Source organism: Hippocampus comes, unplaced genomic scaffold (genome assembly GCF_001891065.2).
Source record: "Hippocampus comes isolate QL1 unplaced genomic scaffold, H_comes_QL1_v1.1 scaffold107, whole genome shotgun sequence".
Lineage (NCBI taxonomy): Eukaryota > Metazoa > Chordata > Actinopteri > Syngnathiformes > Syngnathidae > Hippocampus > Hippocampus comes.
In genome coordinates, this window is record NW_017804846.1 from 288,853 (window position 1) to 302,840 (window position 13,988).

Genomic DNA, 13,988 nt, shown 5'->3' on the forward strand with positions numbered 1-13,988 from the left:
TCAAGAAGTTGCCACCCACTTTTATTTAAGTGAAGAACAATCAAGAATATATCATGTGAAAAATTGCCTTTGAAAATGTGTACAGGTACATCACATTATTAATATAGCACAACAACAACACTAACTCATCAGCCAAATCATAATTACAATACCGTATTTGTGTAGAATATAAAACAATTAAAGAGAAACTATTAAGTTTACAATCTCCTGTCATTTTTTTTTTCGTACCTGTCCATAACCCACTTTTGGTCCAGTAAAATGACATGAAGTTTGGAAAAGGCTGCTGTAAGCTATTGACACATACATAGTAGTCTGATATATTTTCCTCTCCGACCATTTCGATAGAATATTTAGGTACAAGAGCTGTACAATCATAGATTGAATATTAGAATAGTTTATCTTTAAGATAGACTATTCTGTGTGCTGTTTTCCTCACGACCCACCGACCTCACTATATGAAATGCATTGTGCACATGCAGACAGCTTTGGACTTGCACGCAAACTGCAAATGTGCATGCTGTTTCACACATACTACATTTCACGGTTCCTTTTTCATGGATAGGCTTTTCTAATTCACATGGTGACACCACGAAAAGCGAAAAGAAACAGAGCCCATGAGTTTGTTCCAGTGTTTGGGATGCTTTGCTCCAGTAGTTTGAGTCATGTCTTGATTTGCGCTAAATTTGAATTATAAAGATGGTGATGCCAGCGGACCTTCTCACTCAAGCAGGTGCACGTTCTCGTTTGTTGCTGTGCGCATGCGCAATCGGCACGCTGTATGCATTCAGTCCGCATGGTCAGGAAAACTGAATTGCACACTTTCAGCTGCAGTCTGCGTGGAGCCTCACGCACAATGATTGATGACGACATTTACGTCACCTGCACCAAACCGCACCCTGTGGATATGCATACATTGAAAGCAGTTTTCAAGGTAGCGACCAGTCCCCATTCTCTTCTCTATCACAGACCAGATTCATGGAAAGAAATACTTTTGCAGAAGCTCCTCCAGAATCTTCCAGATTCATGGAAAGAAATACTTTTGCAGAAGCTCCACGCTCAGTCACTTGCGCTTCCCCAGAAACGTCAACTGTTTGCGGGGGAGTTGGAGGTCAACTAAACCGAAAAAGGAACGAATCAATTCATGAAGTGACTGACTCCTTTTCATACGTTCACTCAAAAAGAGTAGTTTGATGGAATGAGACATTCGCAAACAACACACAACTCGAGCTACCATCTATAGCTCTGCTCCCCTGAAAGAAAAAAAAAATGTGGGAGAAAGCCGGAATACCAAGAAAAAACCCACACAAAGCACATAAGAGTAAAGGGAAACTCCACACTGGAAGGCTGGATCCAAACTCAAACCACAGAGCTGTGAGGCAGACGTGATAACCACAATCCCACGATACTGCCCTCTGGTTCAACATGTCAGATTAAACAAGTTTACTACTCGAGACCCCTTTTTTTGACAATAAAACACAACTACATTGGCCAATACAGAAACAACACCACCTTTTTCTTGGATCTGACTGGTGCCACAATGTGAAAATGTGGCACTTTGTGATCATCAAATCTACAATGAAGCCTATGAAATTCAACATCCTCAATGTTTTGGCCTCATCCTGGTAGAGTCCACTCATAGATGCCCACATCAATGAAAATCTGAAATTCCAAGGATATAAATAAATGCACACTGGATGTCGGGATGAGGCAAAAGAAGGCTTTGAACCATGTTGTTGTCTTTCTTGACTCATTTTGGGGAATGTATAGTGGGATGGAGGATGGTAAGAAAGGGCGGGACGGTGTGTTCACAGTTTAAAACCCCTCAGGGTGTATTCCACTTTGGGAGGTTCAGCCCAGTGAAAGGATGGAGATCATTCCTCTGGGTGGCGGATGCATACCTCGCATTCCACGGTTGTGACATGTTTGTGTGAGGGCACATATGAGTGCAGGGGGTTGATCCGTGTGCTTTTGGAAACTTGGAATGTTAGACAGAGATGCCGCAGATAATACGAAGGAAATCATAAATTAATTAAGTCAAGCAAAGACAACAACAAGGGGGCCTCTTTCGGTGGTGGTATCACAGTAGGATAAATAGGGGACTCAATAATGGGACACTGGGGATGATTTGGTTTAAATTTGCAAGAATTAAGACTACAGGCTTGAGAACATGGCAGCAACTGAATTCTCTCTCCCCAAAATCATTGAATGACAATCAACCTAACAACTTTTGCTATTTCGCGCCGATGACAAAGCAGCACCAGTGTCACCAAAGGTCTCTAATGAATGTTGAGGCTGACTGTTACGTAATCAGATTACTGACATTCAGGAAAAAAAAATTACTGTTTCTTTTTGAACTGCTCAAATACTGCCACACAGAAATTTGAGATCATTTAATGGGCATTGTAGAGTAAACCATTTTCTCATCAATAGAACTGAAGAGGGAATAATAGCAATGTCAAAAATAGTTTCAACATTTGTACTTCGAAAACAAATGTTACACACTTGTTTTAATGGTATCAAAACACTGCTTGTTTTTATTCTTTTAAGTTACACTTTAAATGCCTTGAATTAAACATCATAAAAGAGTCTCCCCATGCTGCCTGCACACAAGCCCAGCGTGTGTACCACTACACCATCAGCAACTTTGAACACTTTATTCTTTTTCTTTTTTAAACAGTTGATTCTTACTTTTCAAATACATGAGAATGCAAATATCATGTGCAATTCAAGCTGCTCGCATTTGTATTTCTGCTGCATCCTCATCCTTGCTACATTTTGATCTCTGCTCGCGCTCACAACTATAGCTAAGTATTTTGCAATCATTTTGATCTTTATTTTGTTTTATTTCGTCCTCTTCTATTTATTTTTCCCATGTCGTGGCACTTATTGGATTACATGTGACATTGGGTATCAAATTTCATGCACTATCATGTGCAAATAAACGTGTGTTGGCATAACAATTAAATCGTCTGAATCCTTGTGCCGCCTCCATCTTTAAAAATATCAGTTTCTCCCTGAATACTGCGAGGCTAACGTAAATTGCTCGATAAAGATGCGTGCCTCGTCGCAAACCCCGACCTAGCATCAAAGTAATGATTAGTGATCTAAGGCACCCAGACAATCTCTATAAATCACTGTAAATTACCCAAGCAAATATTAAAAACTTGACAGCTATTCAATACGTGATCCTATCATAATAACGTCTAGAATGCATACACCTGGAAGCAATGCTTGAAACATTGCAAAGTGGCATGCTGCCATTGCGCCACTTGGCCCATCCTCCCGCATCACATTGGATACCGCCCTGCAGACACGCCCATGGGAGGAGACTCCGGTCGATTTTGAGGCGCGGTTGAAATACTCACATTCGCTTACATCCTTTAATTTGAGCTCAGCCACAGTGGGTTACACAGTCACAGTGGGAGGACGGTCCTGGTGTCTGTGTCGTCAGGGCGAAGGAAGGATTGTTCACTCTTTGGCGAGATCGCGCTCATCCAAGACCTGGATTTTTCAATCTAAAAAAAATAATTAAAACACACACATACACTTTGATTTTTTTTTTCTTTACCGACCTTTTTTGTGTTTAGAATATCGAACCGAAATAAAAATGGGAGCCCACATGTCTAAGGGAGACGTAGCTGTTGAGGGGAATGTCTCCGCCGACGTTGCTGCCGCCAAAGCCAACGGCCAGGTGAGTAAATTGGAGCCAGACCGAGACTGTGAACACCGGCTGGGAGTCACATGGCACCCAACGCCCACCACCAGCGTGCTTGAAGCCGCGGTACCAAGTTGTCGCTCATCGACACTCCCGGTTGCATTTGAAACCTCACATATCACAATTTTATGAAATGATCGCGAAAAACAGACCCTTGTGTGGCAAAATTCGGTCCCCACTGGCGATCACCGACGGTGTCTTTGTTCAGTTTGACTATTGGATTCGCAAGGGAAATTCACTCAAAACGACGACAAAAATGTGATCCAAAGTGACACATTGCGACTAAATCTGTTGGATATGTGATGTGAACCATGTTTTATCTCGTGGTTTGGCTTCAAACGTAGGGGATATTATCTCTCGGGCCAAACAAAAGATGCGCAGTGAAAAGCTTGCAAATGCGCTCTGCTGGAGGCACATTTTGCAGAGTTGGAAACAAAAGCGCGGATTTGCGCCTGTTCGCAAAGCCAGGAGAGATTCTAGTGTTGAATAAAATGGAGGTTAAATCGCAGTATGCGGCGCTTGACGTAAAGACGCGGAAAACCCAAATGTAACCCAAAATTTCGATTTGTGTTGATGTATTTTAGCTACAAACTGGCCGTTTTTTAACTGAAAGCTGATGCAATGAATGAGCATTAAAGCCAAAAAAGACTGATGGCGAGAGCGGTTGTGACGAGGGGATTCCTTTGTTCTTCAAAGCAGACGTAACACTACTGCCTCCACGCGGCCGAATCAAGTGATGCAAACAGCTGTAACAGCCCCTCCACCCCTTTTTTGAGATAAAGATCAACAGCTTCCCTCAAGTGTAGCAAGGACCCATAGAAAATAGTCATTGTCATTTCTAACACTGATATACCCCACCTGCTTTACTGAATAAGACCTCTTGTTCTGTAGGAAAATGGCCATGTCAAGACCAACGGTGATGTATCCGCCAAGCCTGAGGGGGATGTCGCCGCTGCAGACGGCAATGGCACAGCTGAACCAGCTAAGGAGGGAGAGGCCGGTGCTGGGGATGCCATTGAGCCTGCTCCTGCGGCGGACGGCGAGGCAGCCAAGACGGAGGTTGAGGCCCCCAAGGACGCGAAAAAGAAAAAGAAGTTCTCCCTGAAGAACTCCTTCAAGTTCAAGGGTATCTCACTGAAGAAAAGCAAGAAAGGCAGCGAGGAGGCCAAGGAGGAGTCCACCTCCCCTGCAGGCGAGGAGAAGCCCGAGGAGAATGGCCACACGGCCACGGAAGCCAAAGATGAGACGCCAGCCAATGAGGCAAAGGAGGGCGAGGCCGTCGCTGCTCCAGAGGGAGAGACCAAGGACGCCGAGGAGGCCGCTCCAACCACAGAGGCCGCTCCCGCCGAGGAGGCAGCTCCTGCCGCTGCCCCCGCTGAGGAAACGACACCCGCTGCCCCCGAGGGCGACGCCAGTGCGGAGTGATTGCACCATCAGCGAATGAACTAATTTTCCAAGATTAAAGTATATAAATATATATGAGACTCATGCCACGTTCAAGTTATACAACAAAACTACAAAAGAAGACAAAGGATATATCACATCTGCTGATTCTACCACCACTTACTTCACTTGCCTCTTTTTTTTTTTTTTTTTTTAAATCAGTCCTTGACAGACGGAATCTCACCGGGCCCTCAATTTGATGAAAGTGTCTCCCCCTTATGGTACACACAGGGAGTGGCATGTGGAGAAGGTAATGAACTGAATGTGGAGCGAATCAGGAATATAGTACAGACTTCCCCCTGCCCAATTCATGGAGTCATCCTTCAAAGTGGCAACCATGTTTTTTTTTCTTCTCATTTTTTGGGATCTAACGACTGCCATTGCTGCAAAGCAAGACATACCAGCTTGTCTATTCGAAATGACTTAAATCGATGCATAAACTTTTCATACGATCTTAATTTTTAGAACTATACATTCCTACGTTTTGCCCACAAATTTCAAATATTTTGTCATGTAAAAAGAGAAGAATGATGGGGGAGGTGGGATTAAAATCAGTGTCTTTTTTTTTTTTTGTGCATTTGGATTATTTTCAGACTAAAGTCCCCATTCAAGCTTCTTGAGTATTGCAGTGTTCACATTTCAGAGTTTATGATGCAGGAGTTGGGATTGTGTACAAAATGTGAGCTTTTTATCTGCAAAACTTTTCTCTGTAAATATGTTTTGGCCAATGTTTTTGGTTCTCTTTATTTTGCTATCGTTTTGAAGATGTTAATGGTTTTATTGTAACTTTTAATAAGGGTAAAATAAATGTTTGATCCCCTCTTGCTGTGCTCTGGATTGTTATTTGCACTGTCTGATTCTTTTGCCGCCTACATAGGTATCATCACATTCAGTAATGAATGTAAAAAAACACGCCTGGCTGAGCAATTTTGGCATAACAAGGGCCAGGACTGGCGTCACAAAAGATATTTCAAATTAGCGTGATCCTGCTGGAGTCGAATGCACTTTCCAAGCCTCTTCTGCCACGCCTTCATACAGTTCAAGGAGTCTCCCTTCTGTTATCATGGCCATCTAGATGTCATTCCCATCTTCAAATCGCATCCCCTTGACGAACCCATTGGGCTTCCGAAAGTGGGGTAAAAAATCTCAGAGCCAGATCGAGTCAGGTTGCTCCCACATGGTGATGTTCTCCTCAGTCAAACTGTCAAGACGTTCGGTGCATTGTGAGCAGGCCTGTTCTGGTGAGTACGCACGAGTTGTACTGCCACAAGTGAACGAAACAAATTCCACAAGGTCTCTTTGTAGATGTGCTGGTGGATAATATGGCCCACATCAAAGACGAAAACCTGTAGTTAGTATTCGAAATACTGTACTAGACTAGATACTAGACTGTTCTGTGATACCAGTCCTGGAACATTTCTGACACCTTTTACATTCATCCAATTAGGAAACTTAAATGTAGCCATCCAAATCAATTTCTTGTCCACCCTTGTCTTTTCTCCCTTTAAAAAGTTCATTGAGTCTCTGTCTTTCTACATAAGAGTACAGAAACATGCAGGTCTTGCAAGAATCCTTGTTTAATTTAATACATTTGTACCCCCCCCCGCCCCATTCACCTCAAACAACCACAATTGCTTTCATTCTACTGTTTCAACCCATCTTCCATTGAGCATCTGTTTATCATTTGTTTCATGCTCTCCCAACAGGGGCCACCAACCTTTTTGAAACTGTGAACTACTTCTCAAGTCCTGATTCATGTCAAGGGCTGCCAGTGTTTGAAACACTTCTGAAGTAACAAATTTATTTTACCTTTAATACGATTGGCATGTATTAATAATAATTGATGGTATTCATTTATGTGAAGACACTAATCATGTGAATTATTTGTCTCAATAATTGAAAAGCAGTCATTGTCAATATGCAAGAATTATTTCAAAAAACCTGTGCCAGTGCTGATTTTCTCAAATGATCACTTCTATAATATTCCAAGAAAATCACAATGTCCCATCACTGGTGAACGATGTTTAGAACAGTTCTGTGGGCTACTCATGTGGTCTTTCGTGCTTACTTGGTGCCCACTGGCACCACCTTGGGGACTGCTACTCTATAGCAACTTTCTCAGGTAAAACAAATCTGGATGGAAAATACGACAATGGCCTTTAGTTGTTCATTCTCAACTTCACTCAGTATAATTATAACGAATGAAGCCATAAACGCCTGATAAATGTAATTATAGATGCATCAACAATTAAACTTGATTGGCTGACCTGTCCCAGGGGCCGATGAAACCTTGTTTGGTACATATTGACCTCAACGGTTGGAATTATTGATTTTTGTTTCTCTCTTGACTATTCAGATTCATTTTTCATTCTTTGTACATTTCATATAAATACTTTAGATATCTGGCGTCAAATTCATCTTCCTCATGGGACATATTGTAGTTCGGGTTGACTGTGCAACCATATATTTGTCTTATCACCTCATTACGTTATCACATACACAACAAATTGTTTTGGGAGTTTTGAAATCACAAGTCAAGGGGGAAAATGTTTGTTCAACTCTGAACTATCATGCAGTTTATTTTGAGAAAAGGGGGAGGACAATAAAAATTGCAAGACCATTTTGGAGCAGATTTTACCAACCAGAATGACGGGATTTGTTTGCAGGCCACATGATGATATGTTGTGGTTTTCCGGATCTTGCATTTGGCACTTGTGCAAAAGTAAACAAAAATTTTCAAAATACAAGTTTTCGTTTTTTACATGACTGGTTGCTTCAGATCAGACTTACTCAAAATATCCTTTGCCATAACTTGCATGGCCATGCACACTACGGACAGTAACGGGATGTGCGACAATTTTGGACTGGAACAGAACGGCTGTTCAGGAAAATCCAGAAATTCCCGATGGCCATCATCTGGTGGCTGGCATATATCCCACTGGGTCGTTGTTGGGCTTTCCATGACACGACTGGTACAAGTCAGTATCTAGCCTGCGAGCTAACCAGGCTCCTCTCAGCCAGTGGGTGGGGCCAGCAGCTAGCTTGCGAGCTAACCAGGCTCCTCTCAGCCAGTGGGTGGGCCGCGGCCTCATCCGTGGCCTCACCTAACTTGATGGCATGTCGGTGTATGAGCCCACATAACACAGAAAGTCAACCATTTATTAAAGCCGGTGGTACATTAAAGTCAGCTTGAGGCTTACTCTACACAACAGACATTTGACCACATACTTCCTGCTAATTATATACAGTATTTTCTGGAAACTCAGCACGTGTTTTGGTACAAGAGATTATATTACTGGCCCACGGACTGATGGTTGGGGACCACAGTTATAAAGTAGTGATTCTTAACCAATGTGCCAGGGCACACTAGTGTGCCATGAGAGCTCTTAAGGCACAGGTTTCAAACTCAAGGACCGGGGGCCAGATCTGGCTCACAACATTGTTTTATGTAGCCGCCAAATGCGATCCATGTGTGTCGACTTCATGTTTCTATCAAATTGTCTTCACTTTTAACAACAATGAGATTTGAGAAATTACAAGCATTTGCTTGTTACCAATCGCTCCTTTAAAATAAATTAGAAAATAGTGGAGCAAACAATTATTTACTAGCTTCTGATTTCAAAACTAGTTATCCATCAATTTGTTGTGTATATGTGACAAGGCAACCTTTATATTAGTTCACAGTCATAACGGCCTATGACATTTTATATGTACCTTCCCTTCCACTTTTTAAGGGACCAAAAGTATTCGGACAAACGAGCACAATCATATGAATTGTCACTTTTCAATACTTTGTTGGAAATCCTTTGCAATCAATGGCAGACTGAAGTCTTGAACCATGGACATCACCAGACGCTGGGTTTCATCTCTGGTGATGTTCTGTCAAGGTTCTGCTGCACCTTTCTTCAGTTCCTGCTTTTTCTTTGGGAATTTTTATTTCAATTTTGTTTTCAGCAAGCGAAATGCATGCTCAATTGAATTCAGGTCAGGTGATTGCGACTTGGCCATTGCAGAACCTTCCACTGATTTGCGTTTAAAAACTCTTTGGTTGCTTTCACCCTATGCTTAAGATCATTGTATTTGCCAAGTGCCGTCCAATGAGTTTTGAAGCCATTGGCTGAACATGAGCGGATAGAGCCTGAAACACTTCAGAATTCATTCTGTTGCTTTTGTCAGCTGTCTCATAGTCATCAATTATAAGAGATCGAATTCGCTATGACACTACCTCCACCATGCTCCACTGATGAGGTGGTATGCTTTGAATCGTGAGCCATTCCTTCCCTTCTCCATACTTTTCTCATTCCATCATTCTAGCAGAAGTTGATCTTGGTCTCATCCATCCATAAGATGTTGTTCCAGAACTGTGCAGGCTCTTTTAGATGTTTCTGAGCAAACTCTAATCTAGCCTGATGTTTTTGAGGCGCACCAATGGTTTACACGTTGTGGCGATCCTCTGGTGAAGTCATATTTCAATTGTTGACTTGGACACTGATACATCCACCTCCAGGAGAATGTTCCTGATGTGGTCACCTGAAGGGTGATTTCTTGATAAGAAAAATAATTAGTCTGTCATCTAATGTATTTGTTTTCTGTGGTCTTCCAGGTTTTTTTTTTTGTGTTGCTGATCTTGCCAGTTCCTTATGTCTTTTTAATCATTTACCAAAAAGTTGATTTGGTCACTCCTGATGTTTTTGCAATCTTTTTAATGTTTTTTTTTCTTTCCGCCTAATGATGGCTTGCTGCACTGATAGTGACAGCTCTTGATACTTCATATTGAGAGATGACCTCACCAAATTCCAAATGAATATAGGACAGTTGAAATGAACTCTAGGTCTTTTATCTGTTCCTTATGAGTGAAATAATTAGGGAATTATAGATACTTGTGCATCGAACACATGACTAGCCAACAGTCCAAATTTGGTCCCTTAAAAAGAGGAAGACACATATAAAATGTATTGTAACTTGTACACCATTCACTTGATTTGGATATACAGGTGCTCATCAAAAGATGTGAATATCATGAAGAAGTAGATTTGTTTTCAGTAATACTATTGTAAAAGTGAAACTTGTGGAATGCATACATTCATTCCACACAGACTGATACATTTTATGACATGACATGCATCTATTTTTTGAAACATTTTTGTTTTTGTGCCGTGAGATTTTCAAAATTTAAATATGTGGCTTGGCTCATCAAAGGTTCGGAATCACTGTTACAAGACCACTGACAAGGGGTCATAGCAACGTCAGATTAGCTAAATTAGCATGCTTTGATATTTGGCGCTCTCTCGTGGACAGAATGTCTAACGTTTATCAGTGTTTATCTTCTCATTTTTATGGATTCTTCTGGCTGTATAGCAGAACATGATTTTTATTTAAAACGACATCCGTCGACGATGCATCGTGACGAGGTGGCCGAGTGGTTAAGGCGATGGACTGCTAATCCATTGTGCTCTGCACGCGTGGGTTCGAATCCCATCCTCGTCGGCAGACATTATTTAGTTGCTCCCTGTGAAATATCTTGACCCTATTTTGTCCTTCCAGAAGACACATATATTGGATGTTTATGGACAAAACAATGTTGAATTAAATCTTAGTAAATATTCAATCGCCAACGGTCGACATTGTGCAGTGTTTGCAGAACGGAGGGTACGTGAACGCAACACGCGGCGCCATCGTGGCCCAAATTCTAGCGAGCTCTGTGTGTTTTTGTTGGGCGGGTTGTAAACATGGCGTTGGAAGCCTGGTACATGGACAACTCTGATGAAGACCAGAGAAAGCCGCACAAGCTCGATCCGAATCGACCTGTTTCGTTGGAGGAGTTAAAACATCTTGGCGTTTTTTACTGGAAGGTAACTGTTATGCCGCAGTAGTGACAATCACGTGCTTTCAGCATACACTTTTGCCGACACTTACCGAATTTGGAAGGAGTTTGCACATTTGTGGGGTGGTGCAACCGTTCTGTCAACAATTGCAGAACGTTTGCAGGATTGAGTGCTTGACTGTCGACAACAATTTTTACCTGCATTGTTACTAATTGGAAAGAAACTCACAACTGTATGTGAAAGAAAGGCTACTGACAAAAAGATAGCGACACCGTTTTGGACTTCCGGATGAAATGTCAGGGTGCATGTTAAAATACATGGTTACTTTTACAAGTGAACTTAAAAATTTGAATCCTTCTGTTCTGAGCTTTTATTGTGTGTGTGATACACGGTTACTTTTACAAGTAAACTTAATTTTTAAGCCTTTATATTCTTAACTTTTTTTGTGAATAGTGTATTTCGAGACAACAGATGTCCGATGCTATTCAGCAGCGAAGACATACAGTATGTTCCAGTATTGTGGTTTTGTTGCAGCTCAATGCGGACATCTATGAAACAGACCCAGAACTGCAATGCATCAGGAAAGAGCGAGGCTACTCCTTCATGGACATCATCACAATTGAGAAGAACACACTGACAAACTACGAGGAGAAGGTAACGTGCAAATGATGTTCGAGGTTTTCTTTAGCACAGTTATGGGTTGAGTTACCATTTCGAGTTTGTGTTTGCATCACCAGCAACTGTCTGCTTGTTGGAGCATGAAACGGAGAAAATCTCTGTCTCTTATCAGTTAAAGATGTTCTTTGAGGAACACTTGCACTTGGATGATGAGATTCGCTACATCCTTGATGGCCAGGCCTACTTTGACGTAAGGGACAAAGAGGACCGCTGGATAAGAATTGCCATGAAGAAAGGTGACCTCATTACCCTGCCAGCCGGCATCTACCACCGCTTCACCTTAGACGAGTTGGTAAGTCTGATCGCCGAAATAGACGGAACTTTTCAACCACTGATGGGCGAATGCTTCTGGTTCATTATACTGGAGACATGGTGGTATGTTTATTCAGTTAGAGTAAATATTTACTTGAAGTCAGACTTAATTAAACATACTGTTTGCATAAGAATTTAACATTTTGTCAACACCATTAAAGATTTAGAACATCCCCACTGTTGATGTCTACCACAACACTTTGTGGTATGCGATCGCCTCGTCAGTAAAACATCTTAACCGACTGACCTGTGAGGGGCAGCATGGTGCCACAGGTCATCTATACTTGTAAAATATTAAGAAGTAGTTGACTTAGTAGTCAGAAGTTGGAAGAAGTGACATGCAGGTTGCAGAGAAGTCAAGTTTCAACTTTCATGTTTCAAAGAAGTCCCAAGTTACAACGGTCATAATCAAGGAAGTCAAGGCTCACTGGTGAACATGTTCAAATAGACCCTACCTCCGTACGTCATTTTCCCCACAATATACTGATTGTATTTTTTTTTTTCTGTCTCCATAGAATTACACTAAGGCCATGAGGCTGTTTGTTGGGGAGCCAGTGTGGAAAGCCTACAACAGGCCAGCGGATGACTATGAGATACGAAAGAAATATATGGCTTCTCTGCAGGAAGCCTGAAAAAGCGCAAGACTGCAGTCTGTGATTTGGGACCTCTGATCAGAACATGATTCTGAGATTACACATTTTCATGTTCTTCAAGATGCAGTTACACTACACAAACTTAAAGCTGGTGTCTCAAACTTGACTTATGTTGGGGGGCTGCTGGAGATCAGGCTGTGTCCTCCTCAAAAAATGGGTTCAAGTATTCCAAAAAACACAACTAATCCAATCTTCTCAAGTTTTTATTAATAACAGTACAGAACATTCACGGTTCTTCAGAACGTGAACAAGATTGGTGACCCGGTCCTCTCATCTCCCTTTCCATTCTTGACAGCATGTCTAGTTGAGTAGTGATGTCTGATTTCTTCAGCATCACAACTTTCTGGGTGTTTTTTTCATGCCGAGCGCAGGTCAAGCACAAGGAGCAGTCTAACTGCGCATGGGTGTAGTTTTCTTTCTTTTGATATTTTGCTAGACTTTGCACAGGTGGAATTGGGCATAACAGGTTATTTGCGTCAAAATCAGAGCGATCGGAGCACAGTACGACCAAGTACGCCATGCTTGACTTTTCCCGGCCAATCCCAGCGCCGTACCTCATTTGTGTCAAAATTAGAGCGATCGGAGCACGGTACTCCCAAGTGTGCCATGCTTGCCATTGCGTAAACAGAAAGAGACTCTCTTCAGCCTATGCAAGGCATTGGCAGGTAAACTGCAAGCTCTCCCCTTGTGGATGATGGAGTCAGCCATGCATGTGACATTGGCAAATGGAGACTGCCTTGACCCCCCCAATCATGAGTCTGTGTGTGACCCCATCAACACTCCCTTCCCCAAGTGACGGAGGTGCTATTAAAATATTTCTAAGATTTGTTTGATAAATTTATTTTTACAATGATTAAGAGGGCTTGTCCCGCACTGGTGTCATATTTATGAATGGAATCCGATTACATCAACCACTCACTTCAGCAGCGCGTCAAATTTGTCTGCCTGCGTCCTGATCAAATACACTAAAATCGTGTTCCACTAGCGCAGACTACTTTTTGTTGCCAAATTGTCAGATGAGACGGGGGCGTGTTAACTTTGTGCGCCGGAATGCCCAGAGAGGTGCAACACAGCCCCAAGTATTCTAGACTACACTTGCGCTGGCATGAAAAATTGTTAAGTGGGCTGTCACTTATATAGCGCTTTTCTACCTAATTAATAGGGGCGTAATTTAAAATCAGAGCATTCATATTAAAGCTTCTTGCTTTAAAGCTTTCATAGTGACTTATTTCTTTGTCTAGCACATCAACACAAGTACATGCTATTTTTTTCTGTCTGACAATAAAATGAGTGAATCAGTCATTTTAAATATTTCTAAAGTTACTGTCATTATGGTAGGAACTGCTTGTGGAGTATTCCCAT

At 41.9% G+C, this 13,988-nt stretch overlaps 2 protein-coding genes and 1 non-coding gene across 3 annotated transcripts; all 3 read left to right on the plus strand.

Annotated features, from left to right (window-relative positions):
* The first annotated feature begins 3,380 nt into the window (after nt 1-3,380).
* Nucleotides 3,381-5,979, plus strand: marcksl1a (MARCKS-like 1a). Its single transcript, XM_019876912.1, has 2 exons — nt 3,381-3,691; nt 4,607-5,979. The coding sequence occupies exons 1-2, from the start codon at nt 3,608-3,610 to the stop codon at nt 5,138-5,140; spliced, it is 618 nt and encodes a 205-aa protein (XP_019732471.1). The 5' UTR covers nt 3,381-3,607; the 3' UTR covers nt 5,141-5,979.
* A 4,584-nt stretch (nt 5,980-10,563) lies between these two features.
* trnas-gcu (transfer RNA serine (anticodon GCU)) lies at nt 10,564-10,645 on the plus strand. Its single transcript has one exon. It is a non-coding gene; the product is annotated as a tRNA-Ser (tRNA).
* Nucleotides 10,646-10,808: 163 nt separating this feature from the next.
* adi1 (acireductone dioxygenase 1) lies at nt 10,809-13,834 on the plus strand. The gene is made up of 4 exons (XM_019876584.1): nt 10,809-11,010; nt 11,518-11,637; nt 11,774-11,953; nt 12,489-13,834. The coding sequence occupies exons 1-4, from the start codon at nt 10,888-10,890 to the stop codon at nt 12,603-12,605; spliced, it is 540 nt and encodes a 179-aa protein (XP_019732143.1). The 5' UTR covers nt 10,809-10,887; the 3' UTR covers nt 12,606-13,834.
* Nucleotides 13,835-13,988: the final 154 nt, after the last annotated feature.

Bases quoted from the DNA above. Each gene is read 5' to 3' on its own strand.
- marcksl1a (XM_019876912.1), top strand. From the start codon at position 3,608: ATGGGAGCCCACATGTCTAAGGGAGACGTAGCTGTTGAGGGGAATGTC. The intron at 3,692-4,606 runs GTGAGTAAATTG...CTTGTTCTGTAG, and splicing joins CCGCCAAAGCCAACGGCCAG to GAAAATGGCCATGTCAAGAC.
- adi1 (XM_019876584.1), top strand. From the start codon at position 10,888: ATGGCGTTGGAAGCCTGGTACATGGACAACTCTGATGAAGACCAGAGA. The intron at 11,011-11,517 runs GTAACTGTTATG...GTTTTGTTGCAG, and splicing joins TTGGCGTTTTTTACTGGAAG to CTCAATGCGGACATCTATGA. The intron at 11,638-11,773 runs GTAACGTGCAAA...GTCTCTTATCAG, and splicing joins TGACAAACTACGAGGAGAAG to TTAAAGATGTTCTTTGAGGA.